This window comes from Hoplias malabaricus, chromosome 3 (genome assembly GCF_029633855.1).
Source record: "Hoplias malabaricus isolate fHopMal1 chromosome 3, fHopMal1.hap1, whole genome shotgun sequence".
In the NCBI taxonomy this organism is placed as follows: domain Eukaryota; kingdom Metazoa; phylum Chordata; class Actinopteri; order Characiformes; family Erythrinidae; genus Hoplias; species Hoplias malabaricus.
In genome coordinates this window covers 53,720,747-53,736,003 of record NC_089802.1, presented here as the reverse complement: position 1 = coordinate 53,736,003, position 15,257 = coordinate 53,720,747, and the positions used below count along the sequence as shown (strand labels likewise).

The following is a 15,257-nucleotide window of genomic DNA, read 5'->3' as shown; positions in this document are numbered from 1 at the left end:
CTGTAAATAAGACTGTATAAATAAACTTTATAGTTTATATAAACAATAAAGTAACCAAAGTCAAGCCCCATCTCTTACTGTGACTAGTGTTTAATGTATAGATTTACACAGCCGTGCTTAGCTGGAGAATCGGTTTGCTTTGCATGGTTCCAGCAAAGGGGGAATAAAAGAAAATGTCCACCTGGATTAGCTAAGATGATTCCCTTTGTGTCTAGGTGGTAGGATTATTGAGACTGTTTTTTATTTAGAGCAATTACAATTGAGCAAAATGGAATGATCTCAACAAAGTCTCCTGCAATGATGTTGAGGCTTGTAGATTTGGCTCCAGGCTTCTGTTCCTCCAGCCATCTTTTTATACACTCCCAGTTCTCCATGGTCAGGACCTGCAGGGACACTTGAGGGTGGGAGGCAATGAAGCACCGGGTGGCTGTTAAGTTCAGGCCTGAGACAAAGAAACCATCTGCACACACAAAAAAAATTATATTCTATGAAAGTCATTAATAGTTCTGTTACATGTTGATTTTCTGTATTGGGGAGAAAATTAGAATTTTAGAATAAAACTGGTAATCTGTATTCACTCTGAATTCAATAATTCATTCAGTCATTTTCTATAACTGCTTTATCCTGTTCAGAATAAACACTTCTGAACAGCCAATCCATCTACCACAATCTGCTTGTGGATGGTGAGAGGAAGCTAGAGCACCCGGAAGAACCCCACTCAGACACAGGGAAAACACACTAAACTCATGTGTTTGAACCCACACCTTCAGCATTATTGCCAGCATTATTCTTACTTCTAACAATGCTTCATTGTGAAAATCATTTCTCACTCTGAACAACTGCTCTGTTTTAAGAAACAGCTGTATTATAAACAGCTGTATTATATCAATGTGTCAACTGTTCACATCGTCTTAATTAGATATTAATTAATATCTAAATTAATACTGTGCAAAAAGAAAACAATACAGTCCTTAATTTCCACACACCTGGACGGCCGAGTTCTTTCTGCCACTCAAGATACTGGAGCAGTTCTTCAGCATTGGCCTTGTTTGCCCACCAGTAGGGGATTCCAGGCCACAACACTTTATGACGTGTTGCTGCTTGGTTGTCATAGGACAAAAGCACCTGATGGGCTGATGACCACAAGCCACGCAAAGATATGTCTGCAGCCTAGAGAGGCAATCGATAAAGAAATGATGGATAAAAACTGAACAAATCCATAAAGTCCAGTCAGGACAGAAATGTTTCAAAATTATCAAAAATGCTTTTATTCGAGATTATAATGAAATGAGAATATGATTATTTTAATTCATCACTTACATTATGAGGGCACAGTTTAGCTCCAAATATATTCTTAATAAAATAAATAAGTTCCTCATGATGTTTTTCATGTAATCCTTCAAATTGTCTACAGGCCAGAATGACAATCTCTTTAGGGTGAGCCGAGAGCCATGTGGCCATGGTGCGCAGAGTCTCCTGGAGCAAAATTTTACAACAGTGTGCTGATTTGCCACCCATTATTTTGCAGTCAATAAACATGCTAGAAATAAGGTCTGATTAAGCAAACACTTGAGAACTGAAAGATGCAAGCCTTACCACAACTCTCAGCTGGGTATAAATGATATGAGAGAAGTAAAGATCATTTGAAGTGTCATTTGGTCTTTTGGCAATCCGAAGATCAAAGTATCTAATGCCTGCTTGCAGCTGCTCCATGATGCCTTTGACCTGTAAAGTTGTTTGTTTGAAAGTGGAACATGTGAATTTGATGTGGACTTAATGTGAAAAGAGTTTGAGACATTTTAAGAGAGTTCAAACTTCCTAATTTATGTCTGTGATGGATCTACTTAACTTTGAACTCTTATTTCTAAAATGTTTTGTGTGTGTTTCTGTATGTGCATTCTGGTGCAAAACCAATCACTGAGAGCTTTCAGTTGAAGTTCTTCTTTTGTAGACAGTAGGTTGTATTTCATATTTTAATTCATTCATTCATTATCTGTAAGCGCTTATCCAGTTCAGGGTTGCGGTGGGTCCGGAGCCTACCTGGAATCATTGGGCACAAGGGAGGAATACACCCTGGAGGGGGCACCAGTCCTTCACAGGGTCATATTTAAATGAATACCACAAAGTGTCAGGATCTCCTATTTTGCATCAATTTCGCCTGGTTCCTAAATTCCTCATGATTTTTTCTATTTAGAGTGTATAGTCATAAAATGTGTAATATCACTATGTTCTATGCACAGTCTTAGGGTTTGGTTTTCAACACCCTAGCAAAACTTTAGTATTACCAAATGCTGTAAATGTAAATATGATTGAAGGATGATTTCTTTTTATTATTTCATTCAGTCTGTTTACATGTTTTGTTATTTGCACAAAGTACTAGATGTGCAGGAGTACACACAGGAGGAAGCACTTTGGGGAAGTCTGCTTCACTGGACTGATTTTTTTAAAGAACATGAGTCTTTTGTTATGCTGGAAAATAATATCATTTTATTTAAGGAGCATTATTATTTAATATTTGCCAATAGTTTATTTTTGAGCAATGTTTCATGTACATCTTCAGCTGAATGTTAATAAAAGTTCCTGTGTGACATTTGGGATATGTAAATTTGATTCAGAAGTGCCTTTTTGTTATTATCTCATGAGAAGAAAATATTGAGATATATAGCGTATATCGCCACCTCTAATACAGAGTTATTAGTCTTAATTGTATAATATATCAGATATAAGAGTATATATATCCACATACACTTGGTTTACTTCATTTAAATATTTTCAATGATATATATTTTGTATTATTGTAATGAATATGATAATGATATTTCCAGATGGTGTATTCCCAAGGGCCAGGTTCTGGCGAATAAAGAACATAAATTATCATTTGTTCATTGTGATATGAGCTGTGTATTCATGTAAACTTCTCCTTTTTGTGTAAAAGTGTGTAAAAGGGGAACTCTGTGTTCCCCTCAGTGAGATGTATACATGCCTGTGTAGTGGTCCATCTGTAAATGACTGGACGAGTGAAACAGTAGAAAATTCCATCCAGAAGCCTAAAGGTATCAGACTCTGATTGGACCAGTGGTGAGGTGATATCGAGACAGTAGCTCATTGCATCGTGACTACCTGTGTAGGTAATAGCCAAATGTATGTTAGGTAATTAAATGTGGTCCCATTTGTTGTACATATAATTAATCAATCAATCAATAACACCTATATAGATTAGTGAAAAAAATCAGATAAAAAGACCATACACTGGATATTTTCACATAGCCAATCCACTTACCAAAGTGTTTTGGATTGTGGGAGGAAACTATGAGCACCTAGTGTAAACCCAAACAGACAAGCTGAGAATACATCAAACTCCTTACAATCAGTGACCCAATGTGAGGATCAAACCCAAGACACGTTGAATGGCAAAAAAACAGGGATAAAATGTATATGATATCACTGTGCATCCCTAAAATACAATGTATATAAGTGCTGTCTCTTCCTACCCGGTATGGCTAAGTGGGTTAAAGGAATGTCCCAAAGCTCTTCAGGCAAACTTGACATCCAGTCTCCATTATTAACAACGTCTTTCTTGTCTCTTAGTAAAACGGGAGCCATGGACAGTTTTTCACAAATAACGCTTTGACTCGTTTATATTAGAAGACATAAAACATTTACATTTAACACTACACCACTGGCTGATCCCTGCGGATTAGATTACTAAGAAAATCAAAACGACATTTGATATAAAGTCTATTACACTTGCGTTTGCTATTAGCAAAACGTATCTGACTATAACACTTTTAAAGTCTTGCTGACTGATAAAAAGACGCAAACTTGACGGTCGTTAAATGGTGAAGAGCAATACTGCATTTCCTGTTTCTCTTCAAAACATTCCAGTCTTGTATTACAGGAAAGACAGGCTGACAGGAAAAGACCTTACATTATGAAAAGGTGAGGTAGCTTGGTATGGTGCACACGTTATGGACAGACAGCGGCAAGTACTGTTCGCAATAAATTAGGGTGACCAGATCTGAGATGGTGAAAAAAGAGGACACCGGTCTTGGGGGGGGGGTGATGAGCTCGCCCCTCGCTGCCGTTGTATGCTTGGCTGAATAAAGGTGGTCCTTTACACCTTTATTTGCTACACAAAACATGGGAATTTCTTTTTTAATTCATCCGAGAACTTACATTTACGTTTCGGCATAGCTGCTCGAGATGAGGGTAGGTACATGAGCTTTGCCTGACGTAAACAAGGAGTACTGACGTGCAGACTGGCCAATTAAATGTTTACAGAGAAGGTTATCGACCAATAACAGTAGCTGTACAGTCAGACCGTCCAATCAGAAAATTTTAGGCTACTTCACCACGCCCCCTTCTCACTCAAGCGAACCAATCGGAGTAGGGGAGGGCGGGACTAGTTTGTGAACGAAACGCTTCTCGAAATTCTATGTAAGCTCTAGAAAAACAACATCCCGGACGTTTGTGAAATTCCGCCTGGACATTTTTTTAAGTCTAAAAAAGAGGACATGTCCGGGTAAAAGAGGACGCCTGGTCACCCTACAATAAACATATTACAAGGACTGTAAAACGTACAGAGAACCTTTCGCCATTATTTTGGTATCAGTCACTGTGATTAAGTGAAATTAATTGAAATGTTTGACTGATTAGATCAACCATTTGGTTTCTATCACCACCACTGAGAACAACTCGGAAAGTTTTTTTTAAGAAAAAAGGGGCATTTCATATCAAATTATTTGGAATGCATTTTCTTACTTTATGACAATATTATGCAGAAATATGGCTGTGTTCCTGCCTTGTGCCCAGTCAGTAATCCGGGTAGAAATCAACAAAGCTGGGTTTCGGACCCACTGTGACCCTGAAGTGGGTAAGCAGTTACCGACAATGAATGAGTGGGTCCGAAACCCAGCTTTGTTGATATATATATATATATATATATATATATATATATATATATATATGTTTATATGTTTATATATGTTATATATATATATATATATATATATATATATATATATATATATATATATATATATATATATATATATATATATATATATAATGTCATAGCTTAGCTAACCCTAACCCATCCATAATCAATAAATGCAACGCAGGAACACAGATTGGGACAGTGTGTAAAAATCTGTGGGTCATGTCATTTAATTGTGACACCCATCAAGCCATAGAAAATATAGGAAATCTGATATATTTGTTTAATATATTTGTTTTCACAAATTTTTTAAAAGGTTTACATGCAACACATAGGGAACCTGATGTACAATCAGCTTTCAGGAGTGTGTGAATGTCTGGCGAATATCGAACGCTGAGCCAACTTTACTGCGGTGCAAAAATCCACCTCTTTCCATCGATTAAACCCCTAAAACTCATCTGTTTTCTCTGATGTTGTATATTAACAAGTAATTGCCTAGAGAAATTCCATCCATCCATCCATCCATCCATTATCTGTAACCGCTTATCCAATTTAGGGTCACGGGGGGTCCAGAGCCTACCTGGAATCATCGGGCGCAAGGCGGGAATACACCCTGGAGGGGACGCCAGTCCTTCACAGGGCAACACAGACACACACACATTCACACCTACGGACACTTTCGAGTCGCCAATCCACCTGCAACGTGTGTTTTTGGACTGTGGGAGGAAACCGGAGCACCCGGAGGAAACCCACGCAGACACGGGGAGAACACACCAACTCCTCACAGACAGTCACCCGGAGCGGGAATCGAACCCACTAGAGAAATTCCAACATATCTTAAAAATGGCTCATATGTTATTTGATGTTTTGTAAATTTAATATCACAAAGTTTGACTACACAGGAGATCGTCTTTATTTTCCTTCATGTCAAAATGATTTCTTCACTTTAGTGCAGAGTTCTGCCTTCTGTGCGAAATATTAGGCTTTGATTCCATGCTTGGGAGGGTTATACTCCTAACATAACATTCACCTCTTTCAATGTATCATCAATATAAATGTAAACTGCAAAATGACGAATGCTATAAATGGTAATAAATTTTATGTTCAAAATTTTATTACATGTATGAGCATGTATATCCATAGCACACATTCCATTAAGATTACTTCATTCAAAACCTCAGATATCCAAAATGTACACTGTGTTTGTGCATTTTATGTGCAATAATATTATAATAATTCATTCCAGTTCAGGTTTGCCAAAGGGCCAAGTGGAGGTGAATAAAGGACATGCATTTTCAGTTGTCTGTTGCTATTAAGGTAGTGTTTGCAGGGGAAAACTTGAGTGTCATTATCCATGCTTTGCATTGTACGATATCATGCAGAGGTATAAGAAGTATGATTATATCCACAACATTTTATTCCATATACCGTGTTTCTGAAAGATTTTTTTCAGTTATGAGGCATTTTAGTTGTCCTCATCCTCATGCAAAATATTAAATCATTTTGCTGTCCTCAGTTTTAATGAGCTGTAAGAAATGCATTCTGTGCTTTACACTAATATTTTTTGTTGTTGTTTTTCCCCAGTAAAATATCAGGATTCATTTGGGATGAAGATCTGAATTTAACATGAACGATCAATGTGGACCAGCAGCCTTATAGCTCTAGACATCAGATCACCAGGTCTATATTTAAAAGAGAGACTTTACCTGCTACAGTCTTTCTATGATAAGAGCATGCTTTCTGCCTGCTGCTGAAAGGAACTGGTGCATGTTGCATATACCATTTTAGGATGGAACTCCTCCACAAGATAAAACTCATTCCAGTTAATATTGTGTTTCAAGTTTTAAAATAATGCCTACATTGCATGCCTTTAAAAATCCCTAATAAATATTGCTAGAATAAGAGGTAAAATGTTATTATGACGACAGTGCATCAACAATAAGATTAACAAGTTAGCAGTAAAGGCTTAAAAGTTTGTGCATTGCATTTCCCTACCCTACCAAATAATAATAATAATAAAGAACAGCATTAAAATCCCAGCAAAGGTCTATAAATCGATCCAGAAAGCATACTTATTTTCTCTGCTATGTGCCAAACATTTTCGTAGAGTTGCTTCAAAACCTTAATTATCATGTGCTCCTACTGAGTAGGTTTTCATTCATTGCTATGATGGTTGGTATAAAATTGCCCTCAGTTACAAAATCCCCTGCTATGATATTAAGGGAACCATTGTTGAAGCCAGGCTTCTGCTCCCTGACCCAGCTGAGCAAGGCAGGGTAGGTGGACAGCACCATGTCCTTCAGTGATTCAGTGGGATGGGAACAGATGTACTTCAAATCTTCAGTGAGATTGATCCCAGTCACAAAGAACCCTCCTGTGAAATAACACACATTACAATATTTGCATGCTTATGATTCACAATTAATGAAAACATTTGATTTAGTCACTGTCCAAATAAAAACATGAATCTCCAAAACAGTAACTTTTTAAAAGAAGGAAGACACCTCCTTAATTTTAATCAAGGGAATTAAAGTACAAAGATTTTTTTCCAAGTAATTCTGGAGCATTTCTATTGGTCATTTATAACGAAAGTTTCACTTAATGAGAATGCCATCTGCTGTGTTCACATGATGTAGTAATTTAAAAATAAACAAAAATAGGGATACATGTTTTTTTTGGATGGTGACAATTTACATTTGGCATGCTGCATTTTGGTCTACCTGGGCGACCATTCGTTTTCCTGCGTTCAAACTCCTCGATCAGTGCTTCTACTTTGCATTTGTTAGCCCACCAGTAAGGGATATGACACCACAGCTCTCTGTGGCAATTTGCTCCTTGGTGGTCATATGAAACAATCACTTGGTAACCACATCTCCACAAGTTCCTCAGCGTAACATCTTCCTAATGGAGAACATGGAATAAAAAAGTATAAGGCATGTGATGTATGGATAAACAGAATGGGCAAAACATTAGAAGCAGAACTTACAGAACTTAATAGAATGCCAGCACAATCAATTGACAATGGGAATAAAGCTGTTTTACAAATATGGGTGTCCTTCCAAACTAAAATAATAACTAGCACATTCCTTAAACTTTGTGCTGTTTTTTCATGAATTGCCCACTAACCATGAGATTTTCTGGTTTAAAAACTAGAAAAGTATGATGAATTTTCAGTTGAAGGAACATTTGACAATTGCTTTGAGTGTGACATCACAGGGATAAATAATGGATGGATGTTTGTTTTGTTTTGTTTTTTTTTGCTTAATCTGTGCTCAGTATTATAATGAGGGACCATTTATAAATGAATGAATGAAGCCAGTAATAAATATTTGTGCCAAATTCTGTTAAATTGAGGAAACTGAAAGAGATAATGTGCTACACTGAAACACTGTATAACTTTAATATTATATTAATCTGTAATTCTGTAAAGGTTCAGGATTTTGTGAAAGAATGTTAAGTTATGATTTTCCAATGTACTCCTGAGCCCATGCTGCTATGTTTATCCTAGCAGCATAATGTTTCATGCAATGCCATCTGAGGGCTCTAAGGTCATACACAATCCACTGTGCCTTGCCATATACTAACTGAGAACTCTCCACATTTGCAATCTTTTATGGATATGTGCTCTTTTTGTATTGCTAAATGTTTTATAACAACCCATTAATTGTGTATTATTTCAAAAACATTTAAATGAGCAATATCTCAATATCTGTCAATGTTTCACTATTATTTTGCCAACTTAGTTGTGCATTTAAAACAAATATATAAAGCAAATATAAATATGTGATCAAAAATATCTGGCTATAAAATAGACAATGAAATCCATAATGTTCACAGAATACAATCTATGTTATAATCATTCATTCTTACAGTTAAAACTAATCTTTCAACATGAACATGGTCCCAGAACTCCCAAACCAGTTCTGCAATGTTTAGCAGACTACAGCTTTATGGTACATATGGGGCATTCCTAAAGTCTTTATTAAGTGTAATTACGGGTGTAAGCTGAATGTGAGGGCATACCGATTTAGGACACAGTTTTGTGTCAAAAACAGTCTTAATGGTGGAGATAAGCAGAGTATGGAGGTCTTGACTGAGGCCCTGGAAATGGCTGAAGGATAAGATGACTACTTCTTTAGGATGAACATCCAGCCATGTCTTGATTTCCTTTAGCACTGTCTGTCATAGCATAAGAATGCAGTCAGACTACTGAAGAATTATGCAAATATTTTCTTTAAAGCTGAGAAGCAATGGGTACAGCCCATCAACAATGAATGAACAGAAGACAGAGATATTTATAGAAGCAGAAATCTTTTAATACCCAGAATGACAGCTAAAGTACATCTCTAAACTTCAAATTACAGCTGCTTATACCTAGCTATTTTGCTCTTAAGATGACTTTTTCTTTGCTTACCTCTACAGTAACAGTGGTAAAAACCCCATGGTAGAAGTAGAGATCCGAGGAGCTGTCATTTGGCCGATGTGCTATCCTTAAGTCACAGTACCTCACCCCACAGTCCAACTGCTCCCACACACTGCAGTCCTACAGTAAATAATGTACAACACAGCCATTAACAATTCAAGCACTCTGAAAGTGCTACAGCTATCTGAACATTCTTTTCCTATTCCATCAGACTTAGAAAGCCAATAGTGACTGGAAAAACATCTCAGTGAAGCATTATAATTTTTCCAGAACGCTTCCTGTCATATTTAATTCAGACTGCACAGTATATCTTAAAGCCCAGACATAGACACTCTCTAATAAATTCAGCAACTTTAAGGTGCTCCTATTACTGACATAGGTATTCATGCAAATGTGCTTTGTATAATTTCCAAAGAAAAGCACCATCAGTAAAGGGGAACACTCTTGGTGACCACACCAAATGCCAAACATCAACTCCAGGGGCTGCCCAGGACTGCGCGGTAGAACAGTAAAACTGCATTACTTTACTTTACTTTACTTTACTTTACTTCATTTAGCAGACCCTTTTATCCAAAGCGACTTACGATGATAGCACAAAAAATATAAAAATTAAAACATTAAAACAATGCAACATTAAAAGAGTATGTCTATGCTCTTCAGATAGTTATTCTGGCTAATGCAGGTGTTCTCTAAAGAGATCAGTTTTTAGGAGTTTTTTAAAAGCGGCGAGGGACTACGTTGCTCTGGTGGTGGTAGGCAGCTTGTTCCACCATCTGGGAACTATGGAAGAGAACAGACTGGATTGCTTAGTGTGGATGTTGGGTAAAGCAAGGCGATGTTCAGTGGAAGAGCGCAGTGGCCGAGGAGGAAAATAGGCCTTTAGGAGCAAATGCAGGTAGTAGGGTGCCTGCTCTGTCATCACCTTGTAAGCGATCGTACAGGCTTTATATTTGATGCGAGCAGCAACCGGAAGCCAGTGGAGCTCAATGAGCAGTGGGGTGACATGTGCCCTTATTGGATTGTTGAAGACCAGACATGCTGCTGCATTGTGGATCATCTGTAATGGTTTTATAGCACAGGTTGCAGTAGTCAAGACGCGAGATGACCACAGCCTGCATTAGGAGTTGAGTGGCATGTTGCGATAGAAACGGTCTAATTTGTCTGATGTTGTAAAGCGCAAAGCGACAGGAGCGGGCAACAGAGGCTACTTGATGTGTAAATGATAGCTGGTCGTTGAACATAACTCCCAGGTTCTTCGCCGGAAAAATTGAGTGCAAGTGGATTGTTAAGGTGAGGTTATGTTGAACCGACTGTTTTGCGGGAAACACCAGTAGTTCAGTCTTAGAAAGATTAAGTTGAAGATGGTGTGCCTTCATCCATGAGGATATATTTGAGAGGCAATGAGATATCCGTGCTGAGATCGAAGGGTCATCCGGCGGGAATGACAGGTAGAGCTGAGTATCATCAGCAAAGCAATGGTAGGAGACACCATGAGAATGAATAACTGGGCCCAAAGAGGTGGTATAGATGGAAAAAAGGAGGGGTCCCAGTACTGAGCCTTGGGGCTCTCAAGACAGCTGTCCTAGCCATGACACTTTAAAAAAAAAACGTTGAGCAAGGTAGGATCTGAACCATGATAATGGTGTGCCTGAGATACCCATGTTTAGTGTGTGATTAATTAATTAATTAGTTAATGGAGTACATTAATTAGTGTGATGGAGTACAATCCAATATCTGGCATGAGTTAGAGTAGCAGTGGCGTTCCAGAAATAAATCATCCAACATGCGTACCTGACTACACTAATGATCTTGCGGACAAAAACTACAAAACATTCACAGAAAAGTTTCAAAATACGGTTGTAAATTCCAGAAAGAACAGAAAAGGCTGTTCCTGCAAAAGGGGTGTAAATATATTAATATTAAATATTTCAAATAATTTTAAAAAACATGTGTCTATAAACTTTTGGTCAAATAGTTTAGAACGAAATGAGAGCTTGGGTGGTTTCTGCAAAAGAGCATAAAGCAGTTTCTTCCTGCCTGGGCTGATTGACTCTTTAGGAATATGCTGATGCAGAGTGAATACTCCTGCTCAATGTTTTTAGCTTTAAGTGCAATATATATCACAGGCAGCATAAAAAAAACAATAGCACATCAAAAACAGTGTGTTTGCAGATTACCTTTATTTATTTAATTATCAATGAAAAATGCCATCACATGATTTTCAATGCCAGAAAAAGCAGCGTCTGTATTCAATGAAAATTCTAATATCATATTTTACAAAAACAATCTGCGTGCTTTTTAACACATTCTAAAGTTTTATAACTCTCAGAAATAGGTTGTACTTGATCATGACCAAAGTAGAGTCTAAAACACCCTACCTGTGTTACTGCCCACTTGTAAACAAACGGCCGTATGATGGGCTTCATGTATTTGTCTAGCTTCTGCAGCATATCAGGCTGTGTGAGGTCAAATGGAGAGCGGTCATTTTTATCCAAGCAGTAAGTGATAGCATTGTGACTTCCTGCAAAAACCAAGAGGTCACATATCAAATAATTATCACCAAACAGGGAATTGGACAGTGTGTCTTATAATGTAAGAAATGAAAGGGCCCTAAAGCAGCTGATGAATGTTAGTGAAACATAATAGTGCACGTAAGTGTGCAACCTAACACCATCTTTGTTGGCACACTCTCTATACAGCAAAGCTTATACTAAAATATGAAATGCGGTCTGGATATTAGTCATTCACTGTTACTGTGAGACTATGGGACCATGTTCACATCCCAAGGGAAGGAGAAGTTTGGTAACACTTTAAATTACAGCCCACTAATTACTGGGTAAGTGCAGAGGAAGTATCTGTTAAGTAAGCCATAAGATAAAATAAGTACTGAGTGAGTAAAGGATATGATACAAGAAATATGTGGTTATTACTGTTATCTCATACATTTTACAAACAAGACATGCCATAAGTTCAGAGTAAGTACCTGTTAAGGAAGGTGTAAGAAAATGAATGTAAGTACAGAGTAAGTAAAGGGTATGATACTAGAAAGATGTGGTTATTACTTGGTATATCTTACAAACACTTTACAAATAATGCACATAACTATGTTCAGAATCCATTGTACTTACAAACATAATTACAGTTTACAAAATTGAATTAAAAGTGTGACAGTTTATGCAAATTACTATTAATTTCATTTTTATAAATAAGAACTGCAGCTACTATTTTGAATTCACTGTAGTTCTGAATGTAATTATAGAGCCTTTAAAATTATTTACAGTGCACATTCAGAGAAAGACATGGTCAGCTACTTTCATTACAGACGCTAGCAGAGTTTCATGGTGCTTTGTACTCATTAGGTTCAGCACGTTCAGCAGGTTTACCACAATAATCATCATCACATACGTCAGAGATATTTTACACTGTTTAACCTATATGTATCGAGGCATTATATGTACATAGCTGACTAATGCTAGAGTATCTTTTGCACTGAATGTCTTTCTTTAATGCACATATTACTTCCTGGCATATTGCACTTAATGTAAGGTATTTTGTATAAATTGTGCTGTAGTTCGAATGTTAGATCCTCTTTTGTAAGTCGCTTTGGATAAAAGCGTCTGCCAAATGCATAAATGTAATGTAAATGTAATGAGGAAATGATTAAATTAATTGTAAGATATGCAATAATAGCCACATATTTCTAGTATCATCAGTACTTATTTTATCTTACTTACTTAACAGGTACTTTCTCTGTATTTACCCCATAATTTAAATTACGGGCTGTAATTTAAAGTGCTACCAGAAGTTTTTAATAGCATAAATAATCTGACTTCTAAACAACAGGTTCAGTTTCATACTCAGGTAACAACACTATAACAATAAAAGTCCTTGAGCAATACACTAAATTGTCGACTTCTATAGCATGAGTATTATTGTAACTTGCTCTAAATAAAAATATCTCTCTGCTCTAAATAAAAATAAAAATAAATGCATGTGGTATGTATATGCAAGGATACCTGGATAGGGAATGTCTAATGTGTGCTGGAGTGTTCAGACTTTTAATTTACTCAATAACTGCTTCAATAGCAACATTCACATTTTTATGGAATGAATAATTAAGGCTTATGTGATCTTCTTCTATTCTAGTAGAAAAATGTTTTAGTTCAATCTACACTAATGTATGAACACAATACAACTTCCATTTCTCTAATTCCCGTGACATTTAAAAAATCGTAGAAGCGCCCTTGTACCTGGAATGGCCAAATGAAACAAAGGCACATCCCACAAATCACTTGGGAGCTGGCTCATCCAGCTGTCGGTTGGCAGGTCTTTCAGTGGCATCTGGGCGACCTCTGGCAAAGTCGTGGATGACATCTTGGAACCTGTCAACATTGAGACAGTGTGGATTCACAGTCATATTTATAGGTTATCCAGTAAGAAATATTACATTATGAAAGGATGAAATCAATGTTTAAGCCAGCTGGGACAGGCCTACTGTCGGACGGCTTTTCAAATGAAGGCACTCAAGGGAAGACCCCGGAAAGCTAAAGATTTCCTTACGATGATAACGCCTAAAAAAGTGCCGGTGAAAATATGATATTGCTCATAGCATAAGAGTAAAGGGCACTTACGAAGTGGAGGCAGGGTCAGTCCAGGTTCATTTTAAGCTAACAGATTTGGGTGAAATTCACGAGGAACAGCTTTCCCAAAGAAGTTGTTTATGGCCAGTGTCCCGCAGTAGTCAGGTAAAAGTGCGGTAGCTGAAGCAGCCATTGACAGGATCAGGTTGAACCTGAGCTTGAAACCCAGCACATATTTTCCGGCTGCGACGCTGTAAATAAATAAGAGACTGTCTGTCTGTTCACCATCTAGACGAAGAGCTTCGTTCCGGTATGGATTTTGTCTTCATACTGAGTCTCCACCTGCACCTGACCCAGCGCCTGATGAAAATATGCTGGTTGTCTTCGATAACCGGTAGAAGGCGGGGTTTCTTCTGGGTTTAAAATGAGTCAATGGCTAGTTCCGCACGCAGTGTGACAGAAATACCCAGCCCTGCTTCTAGAGCTCGCCTAATTTGCTGTCTATTTCCAACACTATGTATTTTTCCTCGGTAGTGCTGACGGTGTTGTCCCAGTGCGGTAGTTATAGCGGGAGGTTCGGGATGGGTCAGTAAACTGCTGACCTCAGCACTGCAGGGAAAGCAATGTTTCATGATGTTATTTGTCCCCACCCGTTTTCAGCCAGAGCCCGCCTCCTGCGCCCTGATTGGCTGGAGCCATCCGCAGTCCTGCGCTCTATTTGGCAGTTTATGAAATATTAGCAAATCCTAGCGCAGTGGTAGGGGCTTAGCGGAATAGAGGTAGGAAACAAAAGTAACAAAAAATAAATAATCAAATAAAATGGGGACTTGACACAATTAGGACAGAAGGAACATCTCTCCTTATCCATTCCCGCACATGTATGTGCTTTAGTCGTGCATATAATATTTTGTTATTCCAAGAAAACATCAGATATCAAGATTGACATACATTCCTAAATAAAAACAGTAAGGATTTGTCATGAATGTAAAAGTGAAATGTGAAAATAATAGTTATCCATAATTCATTATTAATCCAGCCACTCCTACTATAAATATACACTGCTCTGATGGGAATTTTTTTTTAAACAAATCTCTTCCATGTATGGCCTATTGGTTTTACACAAGCCAGGCTTCATTTATATATATGTTTTTCTAATAGTAAAATTAACATTGGATCTGTAAATGTTTGCTAATGTTGTCAAAGGCCAGAGTCTATCAAATCAGACTTTAAATTAATGTATATTACATAATTGTTTGTTTTATTTCATATATACAAAATATCTAAAATGAAAATAATTACAAGTTATGAATAGATTAAA

The 15,257-nt window shown here is 37.3% G+C and overlaps 2 protein-coding genes across 2 annotated transcripts; both read right to left on the bottom strand.

Annotated features, from left to right (window-relative positions):
• Nucleotides 1–11: 11 nt before the first annotated feature.
• On the bottom strand, nucleotides 12–3,912 carry si:dkey-66a8.7 (PI-PLC X domain-containing protein 1). The gene is made up of 6 exons (XM_066666362.1): nucleotides 3,492–3,912; nucleotides 2,984–3,120; nucleotides 1,597–1,725; nucleotides 1,321–1,476; nucleotides 987–1,170; nucleotides 12–460 (listed from the first exon to the last, which is right to left on the bottom strand). The coding sequence occupies exons 1-6, from the start codon at nucleotides 3,601–3,603 to the stop codon at nucleotides 225–227; spliced, it is 954 nt and encodes a 317-aa protein (XP_066522459.1). The 5' UTR covers nucleotides 3,604–3,912; the 3' UTR covers nucleotides 12–224.
• Nucleotides 3,913–6,044: 2,132 nt separating this feature from the next.
• plcxd1 (phosphatidylinositol-specific phospholipase C, X domain containing 1) lies at nucleotides 6,045–14,541 on the bottom strand. Its single transcript, XM_066665201.1, has 7 exons — nucleotides 13,991–14,541; nucleotides 13,610–13,741; nucleotides 11,738–11,880; nucleotides 9,351–9,479; nucleotides 8,960–9,115; nucleotides 7,657–7,837; nucleotides 6,045–7,310 (listed from the first exon to the last, which is right to left on the bottom strand). The coding sequence occupies exons 2-7, from the start codon at nucleotides 13,731–13,733 to the stop codon at nucleotides 7,066–7,068; spliced, it is 978 nt and encodes a 325-aa protein (XP_066521298.1). The 5' UTR covers nucleotides 13,734–13,741; nucleotides 13,991–14,541; the 3' UTR covers nucleotides 6,045–7,065.
• Nucleotides 14,542–15,257: the final 716 nt, after the last annotated feature.